This window comes from Chironomus tepperi, unplaced genomic scaffold (assembly GCF_022539635.2).
Source record: "Chironomus tepperi strain 1889 unplaced genomic scaffold, CSIRO-AGI_Ctep_v1 contig_363, whole genome shotgun sequence".
NCBI lineage: Eukaryota > Metazoa > Arthropoda > Insecta > Diptera > Chironomidae > Chironomus > Chironomus tepperi.
Genome location: NW_027226485.1, coordinates 333444 through 348339, shown reverse-complemented (window position 1 = coordinate 348339; position 14896 = coordinate 333444). Strand labels below are relative to the sequence as shown.

Sequence of the window (14896 nt, the reverse complement as noted above, 5' to 3'; positions counted from 1 at the left end):
CTCTGTTTTTTTGACCAAGAGACAAGATGAAGAAATGTCTTGATGGACAATAGTGACGGAAATCTAATTAAAGATTCGAGAATTTGCTATGAAATGCAATTTGCTATTTTGGGTTACATCTCAATTTAATTTGTTCATAAATGACTTTCATGGGGAATTGAGGTTAGGTCTAGATTCAGTCCTTCTATCTGAATATCGCACAAACAGTAGTGCACTACTAGAATTGGTAATTGACTACCAATACCCAGTAATGGAACCAGTATCAGTCGCAATGAATCACAATTGCTCTACAAATCCACCGAAGTAACATTGATCCATAATGTGTTAATCATTCAGCAACATTCTCATCTCCCATCCATCGAGCTATACAGTTTTAAAAATTCCTCAACAGCCTCACTCATCAAACCACTCCGCAATAATCTTCAATAATTTTTCATCATGAAAAATTGCATGCAAAAATCCAATTGAGTAATTCACATTTAACATCATTAAGTGCCGGCACAAGAAGATACTTTTAAAGCCTTTATTCAGTAAATATGTTCATTTTTATGTAGAGTTAAGTAGAGAAAAAGTGAGTAATAGGCTGTATGAGCACGCACATCTATTGAATATGGAGATGGAGTGATTTGAAGCGTGTTTATAATGTGATTAGGTTGGGAATGCTGAAGATAGAGATGTTGCCCGGTGGGATTTTGAAGTTGAACTGCTAACTGGATGTCAAACTCAAAAAGTTGGATTTTTGGCAAATATTTGAGATAATTCCGGAGAATTTTAAGCATAACGAACCGATATGGAACAGAAAATCAGCTCCAGCTCACTCAGTCTACGCAACCACCCAAACTGCATCCCAACCATTCCACAATTCCAACTGCAAAACGTTTACAGTTTGAAGAAAAATTAGTTTTACAACCTCATCAATTTATCTGAATGTCTGAAATTTGATATGCAACGCTGATGACGTACGAGATCGCCGTACATTGAAAATTACTGCTTTTAAATATTCATGTACATGTAAATAACATAACAGAACGGAGCGGAATAAAGAAAGCAACAAGATGAAGAATGAGAAGTTGAATGGCATGCTGATGGAAAGGAATGTAAATAAATTTATTAATCTCAATCTTTGTTGTTGTCTGTGCACTTTGTGCCTTTATTTCTTCTTCTTTTCCGTTCGCCTCTAGGTCATGAATAGGTTCTTCGTACAGACAAGATGAACATTGCGACCGATCATATGATTATGCTTATTGTTATGAATATTTTTTTATTTTTGGCTTTTATAAAACGATGAAAATATTAAAAAAATTGAAGATGATGATGATGATCATGATGATTAAGCCTTTTGTATTGATGGAACCATTCTATTATTGTTTGTTTTCTTAATTCCTCTTGAATGAGTGATTATTATGGATTATGAGGGAGATTTCTTGTTGCATTTTAAGAGACTTTTATTTGGATAATTTATGAATAAATTCCACTTGATGTCTCTGCTTAGTATTGTCATTAAGAATGTTTTGGAGATGAGACATGTGTTGGGTATGCTCGGAACAATGGCTTAGCAATGGATTCTGATGTTCAAGATCTTAATTGATGCTATATTATGCATAAATCTAACAAATCCCAAAAAATCCAGAAAATATGTTCAGTATGCATTTAAATCTCCATAAACCACCAATTTCCAGCCTATAATATCCCCTAAAACCTCTAATGTCAATATTTTCATCAATTCCGTTAGAAATTCATCCATTATTCCTTCTCAATGTCATGAAGTCTTTTAAAGTACATCATAATAAAGCCCTTTAATGACCACATCAAATCGACTAACTTTAATGAACATATGGAGTTCATAAGATATGAATGGGAAGCCAAACAATATCAAAAGGGAAATTCCATTCTTCAATCTTCCTCTCTTTTAATTCAGTCTCACTTGAACTGTTTGCTTTATATTTAATTAACTATTTTTATTTTTATGCTTCTCTCTCAGACATTCTACACACCACAGATCTTCCGATACCTGCATGTTATATGAGTACATATAGTATGCCGCTATATGATGACAACAATGCGACAATGATAATTACATGCACAATCGTATGACGCATCGTTCAAGAAACATAAGAGGAAAAATACGAGAGAATTCCAAAGAAGCTTATTTATGAGTAATTCGATGCAGCTGACTGTGGAAAATAAATATTTGTATTTTATGCTATGGTAAGTATGTGTATAGTCGAGAGAGATAAGATAAGAATATTGTTATAGCATTGTCGACAGACAGAAAGAAATGAAGATAATTGCTGAGGAAGTGATTTGTATTGTGAGAGACGACATCAATTTTCCTTCGATCGATTATCTTATGGATGTTTATATCCGATGTATCGATATGCTTTTGTTATGCATTTAATGGCACGAGGGAAATTTGAGTGTTGATGGAATTTTCTTTGAATTATTCAACGGTATGAAGTGTGATTGAATTGAGGTTTTTTAAGCTTGGGGATTTGATTTTGTGCTGCTTATTAGAATATTTTATGAAATTTTATTAGAATTACTAGATTCAATGGTAATGATTCGGGGTTTGAATAATTCAGTAGAATACGGGATATGAGCATGCACTAATGTGATTTATTGCCAATAGTTTGTAGATTCTTTCAAACCTTATTGCAATATTCTGATGAAGTCAGCTTTAAGGAAGCTAAAATTCAAGTTTAAATCATGTATATTAGCTTAGAGTTTGCTTAAGGTTAATATTTGAATGATCTACAATAATTACTAAAGAAAGATTTAATCAGAAATTAAGGAAATACAGTATCAAATCCATTCAATTCTACCCCAAAATCCAATTTAATCTACCCATATCTCATTAAAACAGAGCAGATAGCACCTCAACCCAGTATATGAGTTACATAGCTCCACAAAGAATTTAAAAGTTCAACTTCAAATTGCCCTCAATCCAAACCATATTCAACAAAATGATTTAACAAGCTTCAGTGCAATTTGTCATGATCTAATATTAATTCAGTGATTACATCTACAACTCACATCCGATTCTCATTAAAATTAATTCCATATTTTTCTCATCATAAATCTCTCAAAAAAATTTTTTTAATCTCGTATTATTTCATAGACTTGCAGAAATTAGAAGAAGTTGTTGAATCAGAAAAGAAATAAGCAAACAGCCATTTCCTGATGTTTTAGTAGACGTTAGATGAACACAAAGAAAAAAAAGAAATAATTCAGCTCTAAATGCGCATCGAATTCATCCACACCGTGTAGCAATTTCTTCACGTTTCTGATTTAATTTCACGATCAATTTTTTTTTATTTTTATTTTAGTTGTTTTACATCCAATTGCAATATACAAAGCAATTTGAATGTATGAAAAACGAAATCAGCCTCACTTATTTTTTCGGTTTTTCATGGTAAATTTTTAGTTTAATTCAAAACAAAAAAACTGAATTTCATCAATGGTCTATTAGCTCAGATGAGATGCATTCAATGAATTGTAATGAATAAGAAATTAACTTTCATTTGTGGCTCTTTTTTCAATCGATATTGTGGAGATAATAATTGATGAAATTTTATCGTAATCAAGGTGTGATAACTTTCGATTATTGTCGGGCAATTGATGTGTATTTGAGTAAATTTAATGGAATTCATGTGGATTTTCAGTTAGTTAATGCAGTAGTAACTGTCTATATCAGTAGTATCGAGGTAATTTTGACTTTTTAAAAGCGCACGTTAGTTGCCGACTATTCTTGAAGCATTGAATAGCTCAAGTCATACCTTAACCAGGGAATGCCGTGAATTGAAATCAATCTTCATAAAAAAAGCTCATTTTTGGTACCAGGAGACTTATAGTGAGATATTATCTACTGTATAATCGAGGTACTGACTACAGAGGTGGTTAAGCATCAAAAATACAAAAGGGTTGGACAAGACATGCCTGAGTGTCCGACTTGAGTCGCCTTTTCCATTCAAAATTCAAATCAACTTCAAACAATTCTACAAACCCAATTAAACAAAATTCAAATAGATTTCAACAAGTTAACCATCCCCAACTACAAGCTACCATGACAATTCCATCCCAACATCACACCAATCAACAATTTCATGTCCCATGTATCATCAAACCTTTTTTTTTCTGTAAAAAACTTTTTAATTTTCACAATAAAAATGAGAAGAGGAAAAACCTTGGCAAAGTTCAATGATGCTGAAAAACAGTACAGACGAGGAACCGAGGCGAGTAACAAGAGAAATAATAATAAAAAAGAAATTAATGTAGATGCACGGTTGATTTCTCGAAACAACAGGAAAAAAAAAGATTGTACAATTCGAGTTAGAGGCAGCTCAATTGCTATTAGATGAAAGGGAATATAAAGGCATAGAAGAATAAAAATTAAAGAAAGCCGCTCAGGTGGAATTGTGAACGTCATCTCTTTGTTGTTATTTATTCGGGGTCAAAAACAAAAAATTTTATGCTTTAAAATTTTCAATTTAAATTAAAAGTTTTCATTCCAAAATGGAAAAATTCTTTCATCCGTTGATGATGAAAATTACGAGAAAAATTGCCGGCAGGCTGTGGATTTTAATTCATTCTCATTTTACTGGTTCGAGTAATTAGTTTTAAGCTCTAGAGAAAATCCATCAAATTCTGAGACTTAATCTTTGGGAAAATTTCATCATTTTTTATGGAAAATGTAATTGAGAGTTAGACTAATTAGACTGTATTTTTGTGATCCATGCGCTCTTTGACATTTTATTGTGAATTTTAAAAATATCGACTTAATGCTGTGATATTAAGATTCAATTTCTTGGAAGGAAGGATTTTTGGCATTTGTGAGAATTAATTAGGTATGAAACTGGATTGCTTTGTCTTCTTTTGGATGATTGTGCATCTTTTTAAGGTTTCGTGCTTCATATTTTGCATTTATAGTTTTAAAATATTCAATATGATTTGAATTTCAGGTTTTAAATTGCTCAATTTAGAAGTTTTCGAAATTATTTAAACTAAACTTTTTTCCTCAAATTCATAGTCTTCAAAGTTTGAAAATTTAAAATTTGTATCTTTTTAAAGTTTAAGAATTTTAAAAAATTAAATTTTTTAATTTAGAAAAATTTTAAATTTTCAAATTTTTGATTTTTTAAAATTTCTTAAAATTGAAAAATTAAAATTTAAACTCTTTCAAAGTTTCAAAGTTTAAATTTTTGAATCAAAAAAATTGAAATTTGACTTGAATTTTTAAAATTTTCAAGAAAAAACTAAATTTTTGAATCAAAATTGAAATCGAGTTTTGAATTTTGAATTTCAAGAATCAATCAATTAAAATCAATAAATCTAAACTCTTTAAAAATGAATATTCAATTTAAAATTCCACCAAAATCAACTAAAACAAACACAATATTCCCCATTAATGAAGCAGCATCGATTTTCATGAATTATAGATAATTAGCACTTGTTTCAGAGAAATTTTTAATTCTACGTATTTTTCATTAAATGTAAAAGTCAATGGCACATGTTTTGATGGTGAAAAAGATTATCACATTCACTAATTTATGAGTTTTGCGAAATAATTTACAATCGTACAATTTAGTAATAAAAAGTACAAACAAAAATGTTAAACAGAACTCTTTTTTTTCGCGTATTTGTCTGTAATTTTTCCTCATTATTTTAATTTTTTCTTGCTATTCTGTTTTGCATCAGTGATGCAAAAAGTTGATAATAACTAGTGTGTGGTGCTACAAGCGAGAATGAGTCTTGTAGAATGGATTTAAAAATAATTACAGCATTTAATGCAATTTAGATTTCCGGATTTTTAAAAATCCTTTATCAATACAAAAGAATGTCGGTCCTGAAGTCCCAACAAACAAGACATAACATCGACTATTTAAATTTGTTTCTGAATTAATTGCCTCTTAATATTCACATTTAAATTTATATTTTTTATCAGATCACACTACTAAAAAACCGTTCTAATTGGATGGGTTAGCAAAGCATTATCATAATGTCTTCTTCTTCCAGTTTATCAATCTGGATTCTCGATTTCTTTTAAAATTAGAAATCGAGTTATTGATTTTAGGGTGACTATAGGGGTCATTTTGGTAAGGGAGATTATAGCGTAATGGAATCGGTTAAATTATGTCTTTTAAATAGTCTAGGTAGTCATTTAGTGTCATTATAGGATGACTAGCTAATCAATAGGATGATTTTTGTGACAATTTAGCTTCTGTCAACTTGAATCGTAAAGATTGAACCCTTTACCACATCTTTTCTAAACCATAATCTTTTATTTGACTAGAATATGCCCAAAAACCTAACTTTTCAGCCATTCCAGCTCAAAATTCCAAAAGATCAATGAAAATATCATCAAAATCCCTAATCTGGTCACCCAAAAATATTTTAATTGCTTTAAAAAACATCGCAAAAGTCAAATGACTGCTCTAAAAAAATATTCCTTGATTGTATTTTACTGTCAATGACCTTAAGCATTTTGAAACTTTGTATTGAGTTTGTTTCTGTCCATTTAGCAAACATCAAATGTTTAAAATTTGCGCTGATTTAATTTTTTATCAAAATTCAAGTACAATATTTACTTGTGATAAGTTAAATGCAAGTGAAATATTCCATGACTGTAAAATTTCATGTCTTCATGCCTTTTTAAACCTCATACATACGACAAATTATACAAACAAATTGAGACTCGTGCTGATAAGGGGTTTTTTGACAACAATTAAACTGAAATTCATATGTAAATACTTTTCAGACTAATCGTGAGTAATACACAGTTGTCGTTTAAATTATGAGTAATTTCTGTTTCGGGAGCGCAAAGACTCTTTTTCAGAGCAGCTGAATTGAATTAAATTTAATAACTTCTAGCATTGAGAATATATATATGCAAAGTTTTGAGCAGTTTATGAGTAATTTTTTTTGGTAGTAAATCTGAGTAATTGGAAATGACTAAAAAAATAAATTCAACTTTATTTCATGAGAACTTATCTAGAACAAATAGTCATGAATAATTCTTAGCGCGTGGTTCTAAAAATAATTTTTTGGAATTTTCTGGGATTTTTTGTGTGTATTTTGAGATTTCATGTTTTGGGTATTGTACTTGGTATTTGAAATTTACAGACGGAAGTCAGCGATAGAGTCTGCTTTAGGGACCATTTGAGGGAGGCCATAGATTACGATTGATCTGTACGGTCAGCGAAGTAAGGAAGGAAGTATGGTCAAATTAGACTCTGTACTATAAACTACAACCCATCCATACCATTCTGCATTTAAACATTTCAGTTCACACCCCTTAACCTTTGTTTCAGACACCATAAGTCAACAATCATCTAACAGAATTCATCAAAAATGTTTCCCTCAAGCACCTCAACACTAATATAAACAAAATCAGAAATATAATCACGAAAATCTGCTTCTAATTTCCACTTTCATTTCAAATGCCAAAAAAAAATATTTTTAATTTACAACAAAAATCTTTCATTTCTGTCGCTCAAATTTACGCAAAAACTTTCTTTTCTTAACAAATACGAAAGAAATTATTCTCATTCATTAAAATCAATTTAATTCATTAAAGAAGTTGAGAAAAGTTTGGTCTTGATGGGGTTGTTAGCTAGTGATGTGAAAGTTTGACTTGTTAAGTTTTGAGATTTTTCATAAAGGTTGAATGTTTGAGCGATGTTTGTCAAATATGGATTCTAGTGTACCTTTGCTCTAGTCAAGTATGTGTCAAGTATTCCTTAGGGGCTGATATCTGTGTGAATAGTTTGGTACGGTGCAATGAAGCAACATCACAGAAGTTGCACTTAATATGGAAAAGTGATGCAAATGTAACGCACCGTAGAAGTATCTGCTCTAGGCTATTTAAGCAATTTGTTGCATTTATTGCTATCTAAACATGAACTATCTGTGACAAACTAGATTTGCTGTCGTTTTGAATTTCATATGAGATCGAGTCAACTATCACATACAATCTGAACAGCTGAATAAACTAAAAACTTCATTTCAAAAGGAACAAAACTTAAGAATGGACCGATATTTTAATTTTGTGAGACTTTGTGAATAATAATCAATTTACTTCAATGAAATTAGTTTAGAAAAGTTGAAGATTAATAGAATTAATGAGGGTGGATATTTTTTGATGAATTGAAAGTTTCCTTTCGTTTAATTATGAGATGGGATTGAATGGGATTTCAATGTTATTTTGTGATTTAAGAGGATGGAGGTACTGAGTTTGCTTGATAAGCAGGAAATTTTTAAAGAATTTTTCAATTTTAATTTTGAAGATTTAAAATTAAATTTTCAAATTTTAACTAAAAATCCTCATTAAATAACCACAAATTATCAATTTAGCAATCTCCTAAAAATATTTCATCATATTCCAAAATTTATCAAAATTAAATTACCACAAAACCTCACTCATTCCAGGATATTATTCATGTCATGTCATGTATTACTTTTTCTCACATTATTACTCATCTAAAACAATATTGCAACCTCAATTTCATTAAATTTACATTAAAATCCTCACCCAAAGCACACCTCTTGACCTTTTCACATTTCATTCAATTACAGCAAATGCAATTTCACTTTATAATTTAAATTATATTTTTATTTAGCAAAAATATTTTAGAAATCTAGTAATAATGATCTCGGCAATCCCTGATGCTTCCATGGCGCATACATTTGTACAACAATTGATGATAATAATCAAATATTATTTTATTTCATATATTCGACAAATTGTACTACAAGATGTTTTTACTGTCATGTTCAACCTCTTTTTTGTCGATTTTTTAACTATAGTGATTCATGTAAATTCTCATTAGATTTTTTTAATAAAAATGAATATGTGAATTTTTGTATTGTTTGAATTTCTTGTGAATTTTTCATATTTTTGCAAGTCAATGAACGATTTCAAAATGTTGTGAAAAATTAAGAATTTAATTTGAATTTTTAGAAATTATGAAGATTTTTTGAAGAAATTAGATTGAAAATATTGAAATTTTGTTCTAGATTTCAATTCAAATAAATCAAATTTCTACCAAAAAATCTTCAAATTCTGAAATTTCATTAAATTAAATTTTTCAGATTGAATGTTAAATTTGTGAATGTTCTCAAAGAAGTCAAAAGAATTCTCATTACACGTGTTCACATTTCTCATTATTCTAAATTCTAAATAAATTTCAATCTTTTTTGCACTCCACATGCTTTTCACAATTTTTGACATTTTCGTGCATAATTGATCAACGCTCGTTTGCCTTTATCTCAAAAAATCTCTTTGTCTACAATCAAAAAAATCTCACAAAATTTATTATAAAATCCCTAGGAGCTCAAAAACATGATGAATTTGACATTTTATCGCTTCTTCATCACGATTTTAAATTTTTTTACCCTTTAGGCATTTGAATAAGTGCTCCCTACTAAGTTATGCTAGGAATTGTTCAACATTGAATATTTATCTCGAAAATATTTTTGTTATGTCTACAAATTGGACGATAAGAGAATTTTAACAAAAATTTCCGGTTTCTTGCGATAAATTCCATGTTGAACTGGTAAGTTCTTATCGTTCTCTTCCGATCTTGTTCGTTTTGTTCTGTTTCAGTTCGTCTTAATTTCTTGGAATTTTTGATTTTTATTGGTTTGTGATTTTTGAAGTTTTAAGAATTTTTCGAAGTTTTTCCAATTTAAATTTCTTAGAAATTTAAAAATTGAAATTTTCTCAAAAAAATTCAACGTTTTAAGATTTTTAAATTTGAAATTTTTTTCCTAAATTTTAGTTGAAAATTTCCACAATTTTCCCGATTTCATAAAATATCAATTCCAACTCACCTTAGCACCAATTTGGTTTCCGCATTGACCAGCTTGTAAATGAACGATTTCACGCATGTTGAATTAAAATTTGAAGTTTAAAATTTGCACACAAAAGAAACTTTGATTATTTTTTTTGATAAAATTTAGCAAAAGTTTGCTTGGTTTTGTTTTAAAAAACTTTTTTTTTGGTCACCAAAAAAAATTGAAATTTTCACAGAAAAAATTTTTTGTTGATTAACTGAATTTAATCACTTTAATAAGTAATCCACACAAGAGAATTGTTGCTTTACGAGAGCTAAAGAAGACTTCCAACTGATCGGTTGCACGACGGTTGAAGAACTGAAGTATTTTTTAAAGTGAATCAAAAATATGATTTTTCAATTTTTTTTGTGTTTTCTTTATCTTCTCTCTGTTGTTGTTGCTGTTCTTTCTTTCATTCCTCACATATGGAATCGGGGGATTTAAGTGTGTTGATCACAAAAAAAATGAGAATATGTACAGTGTGGTGTATTTAAAGCATACTTTAAAAAAATATGAAATGAACTAACATAAGCGCATATTTAAGTGCTACGCTCTGCTCTATAGAACATTTCTCTTCTTTTTCACTTCTTCTTTTTATTCATTCATTGCCGCCGCTGCTTACTTACTTACTTATGTCTTCTTCTTTCTCACTCCGGTTCGCTTTCCTCTCTCTCACCGCTCGATTTATAATTTTTTATGTTGATGTGATAAAGAAGCAAGAGTTTAGTGTTGAAATTGATCGCGATCGTCGGTGATTTAAGGCGCTTAATTTAGTTTGATGTATGCTGATTATTAATTAGATATTGGATTTATCTAAATGCGACAAATGTGATCCGAGGCCTTCCTTAAATAGCTTCACTGCTTGTTGAAGTTATTTTGAGGATTGTCAGCATCAAAAACTGTTTAAGCTCCAAAATCATGATCGCTGACTGTCTTATCATTACATTGCAACTTAACAGCTACACAAAAATGCTTAAAATTCAGCTTAATTACTCAAAATTGCTCAAAAACCCCAAAAACATCAAAAACTGAAAAACAGCATACAGCCAGCGACTTAATGAGTATCAAAAAAAGCTAAAATAAAGCAACACTTATCCCCAATTACATTTCTGCCTCATTTGCTATGTAGATGTGCGAGGCAGTTGTATATAGATATAAGTATGTGATATGTATAGATGCACATACATAGACAAAAGGAAAATTTTCTTCCACATTTAAAATTCTAACTTTTTTCTTCACTTCTTTTTTCTCTCTCTCTCTCTTGTCTCGATTCTCGTTCTGACTGCTTGTTCGGTATCGTACATTCATGAGTTCTGTATGGGATTATGTGATCGAATTTTTAATTTTTGTTTCTGATCGTTGCATTTTCTTTTCTTTTTGCTGTTTTTATGAGTTGACAGAGGTGGGTTTTGAGTTGGTGATGAAGAATGGATTTGAATCATGGACGGCAAGAGATCTTGTCTAAGTGAGCAGAATCGCTTTTTATTAAACAATGTCTAGACGATGTCTAGTTCCTACGTACATTTGGTTACTCGGCATAAAGACACATTAGTTCTGAATATTTTCAATTGCCAGAATGTTTCACAATTTGAGCAGGTTCTAAGCATTCACTTAAAACTGCGACAAGCCTACGAGAGCCTTAGAAAAGGAACCAAGTAGATTTCATGATTTCTTAGAATTTTAAAACTATTAAAATAGAAGAAAATTGTAGAAAAATTTCACAATCAAATCCCAACTCTGTAAACTCAAAATTCTCTATCATTCAATAATCATTTTCTTCATTCATTTAATGAATCGAATGGATTTTTAGTTATTTTCAAATCTGACTGCATAGATGAATATTAAATATAACTTGCTGGATTTGTTTGCAAATATTTTATGAATTCTTAATATTTTAATTTCATTCTATATCATTATTTTTTAGAATTATAATAAAAAGAGGACGAGTTTGAATGAAATTAATATGCTGAGTTAGAATATGAGTGTGCTTCTGCAAATTGGTTGAGGTGATTTGCATATATATGCAATCACACTTCTTAGATTTGGGGTTGTTGATTAATTGTGAGTTATTGGATTTTTTAATGATTTCAATAGGTTTTTTGGACATTTTTGGTGGAATTGCTTGATTATGATGTTGGACTTAGTTAGATTTTAAAGAATTTAGGAACTAATTTCAATTTAAAGCTTCAATATTCAATTCTAAATCAAAAATCTTCAAAACTCCATGACTCAACCGTCTCAAAACCCAAAGAAACCCTCAACAAATATCATTAAAATTTGTTCATTCTAATAAGAATCCCTCGACATTTCTGACGGATTGGAACACTTGAGATGTATTTGTAACTATAATCATATGGTTCCCATATGACAATTTGATGTGAATCACATGTACTTTTGTTTATTATTTTTTGACCGTATGGAATTTATCTTGTGTAAGAATTTCATGTCACGCACATACATTCCGTGTATTTATGTACATTTGTAAAGGCATGAAAAGTATTAATAGTTCATTTACATCGTGGAAATTGTTGAAGAGTTAATGATGAAAATGGTGGAAATTGTTGCATAAATTTGTGAAATTCCAATAATTTTTATAAAATCTTTGCAAGCCGATAATTAATTAATTACTTTCCGCATTCTATCCAAACTTTCTATCCGACTGACTTCATCTCCGATAACATAACTCAGATTCTTCACAGAATCATGTCTTAACTCAATTTTATTCCTAATATCATGCAATATTCTTCTCATGTTAAGCAATGAATTTTATTTTACTTCTTATGCTCTTCAATTACTGCTAATTGCTCAATAAAAAAGAAGGCAATGATCTTAAGTGCCATTGAATGTTTAGCCTTTGGAAATAAATTAATGAGAATTTGGGTTTTTATTTGGATTTTAATTCAAAAATCTTTTGTGAATCCAGCTTAACATCCTTCAATTAATAAGAAAATACTAAAATTGTCAAATTCAAGGTCAAATTGAAATTTTGAATCAACCTTCAAAAGTATTCTTAACTCAAATGAGAGATTTAAAACGTAATTTGATTGCTTCTTGTTTGTTCTCATATCACATATCAAATACATATTCATCCTACATAAATATGAGTAATTTAGCTTTGTTTTGGAAGAAAATGAAGCCAAAAGAATCAAAAAATTTGAAAATTAAATTTTCTTGTTTTTTGCATATAAAAATAAAATTGAAAAAACATGATGAATTTTCAAACTTTGTAGACTGATGATTCTGACATTTTATTAAAAAATATTTGAATTATTTCCTACCCATTTAAAACTGTGTGTAGGATTAGATGTGCTTATCCGAGCGACACATTAAGACGATGTGCCAGTTATTTGATTGTCATCAAGGCTACATGATGGATGCATTTAGAACGTCATTTTAGCTATAATCAGAAATAAAGTCCAACGTCAGGGTTAAATGTGCCTGTGACTGAGTGTCTATCAAGGTCGTCTTTACGCCTGCTAATTAAAATTAAAACAATCCATATTCAGCCTCACCAGAAATCAAATAATAGCAAAACTCACAACTTAACAGTCATTCACAACTTAACAATCTCATTTCTAACCCTAAAATGCTCAAAACAGCTCGAACGAAGAACAAGAAAAAATTAAGAAAGTTTCATGCATGAAAATAACGGACTTAATTAATTAATTAGTAACCCAATTTGTGTTTTGAATATGAATATTCAGTATTAATATTGAGCAGTTATTAAAATAATAATTACTAAGTATGCATTAACATTAGCTTTGTTGGTTTTACTCTGTAATCTTCTTTTTCTGTGTCTTCATGGGTTTTTGTTGGGAAATTGATACATTATTGTGAAATTTGAGTTTAATATCAAGTGACATGAATATTTGTAGTCTTATTTGGGTCTATCTCATCTTCTCATCCGTTTTGAAGGTTTTGGAAGAGTTTTGAGATGTTAATCGAACCTGATCCTTGATGCTAACTGTAGCTTCGATTGGAATTTACGATTAATAGTTTTACATGCATGAATGAGCTATTTTCCGCAAGGATTTGTTTCTAAGATTGATTATCGGATGATACTGAGCATATAACAGGCAAAAAATACGGTTTGGGCTTCTTGTTTCCTAATGGATGCTATACAATAAGAAACTTTCATGGAAATTCACAGACAAACTTCAAAAACTCTTATAATTTGATTAATTTCCTGAAAACGTCATCATGCTACTTCATTCAAGAAGCAAATTCAATCAAAAATCCCAACAAAATTTTTCCAAACAAGCAAAAATCCATTAAAAATTTTCAAGAAGTTGTGAAACTGAAAATCGAAAAAAAAAAGTCTCATCAGACGAGACACAAAAAAAATCTTCCACTTCATAAAAATTTTTTACTGCTTCGTCATTCTATGATTTCCACTAATTTTTTGTGCACATGTAACCATGCACATACGTCTCCTCATCTTTCACATATGCAAATATATGTATATTTGCGAAAAAAGAACAAAAAAACGACGTTGTTGACGATGATGATATTTAAATAAATGAATGTGTATGTAAACGACTATTCGCAGAATTAATCACGAGCATTTTCAACATATTCTCATTTTACCCAGCTCTTTTGGTGTTCATTATACATGCGAACACAAATTTTCTGTATGATTCTTTATGATATGATGAGTCACATTTCATTTCATTTGCAACTACCAGTGTTTTTTGTTCCTTCCTTTTACTTCTTCCTGCTGAATTTTATGGGACGAGCAATTTTAATATTCGGGAATTCATGTTATTGTTTAGACTATAAATAGGATGAGAAGGGATGTGATTGCATTTTGGGATTTTTTTTTGTGTATTTTAGGCATGATTTAATGAACTCAAGGGTGGTACACAACGAACGTTGATTAGAAATATTTGAATATTTAGGACCTCCTCTGGTGTTATTCTTGTTGGCTTCATGGGATGCATGAAATTGGATGTTAGCAAATGATGTGAAGCATAGTCAAGGAATTATTAGGAATTTATCATAAATGTAAATCGAACCTGCATCTTTACGATATCCATTCAAATAAACTCGCGGAAGATTATCTAGG

General features: G+C 30.0%; 1 protein-coding gene across 2 annotated transcripts in view; it reads right to left on the bottom strand.

Annotated features, from left to right (window-relative positions):
• Nucleotides 1-10134, bottom strand: part of LOC139095185 (tubulin beta-3 chain) — a 67419-nt gene extending 57285 nt beyond the window's left edge. For both annotated transcript variants that reach the window (XM_070646460.1, XM_070646459.1), the window contains exon 1: nucleotides 9829-10134. In XM_070646460.1, the coding sequence (XP_070502561.1) occupies nucleotides 9829-9885 (57 nt within the window). In that variant the 5' untranslated portion in view covers nucleotides 9886-10134. The remainder of the gene's footprint in view (nucleotides 1-9828) is intronic.
• Nucleotides 10135-14896: the final 4762 nt, after the last annotated feature.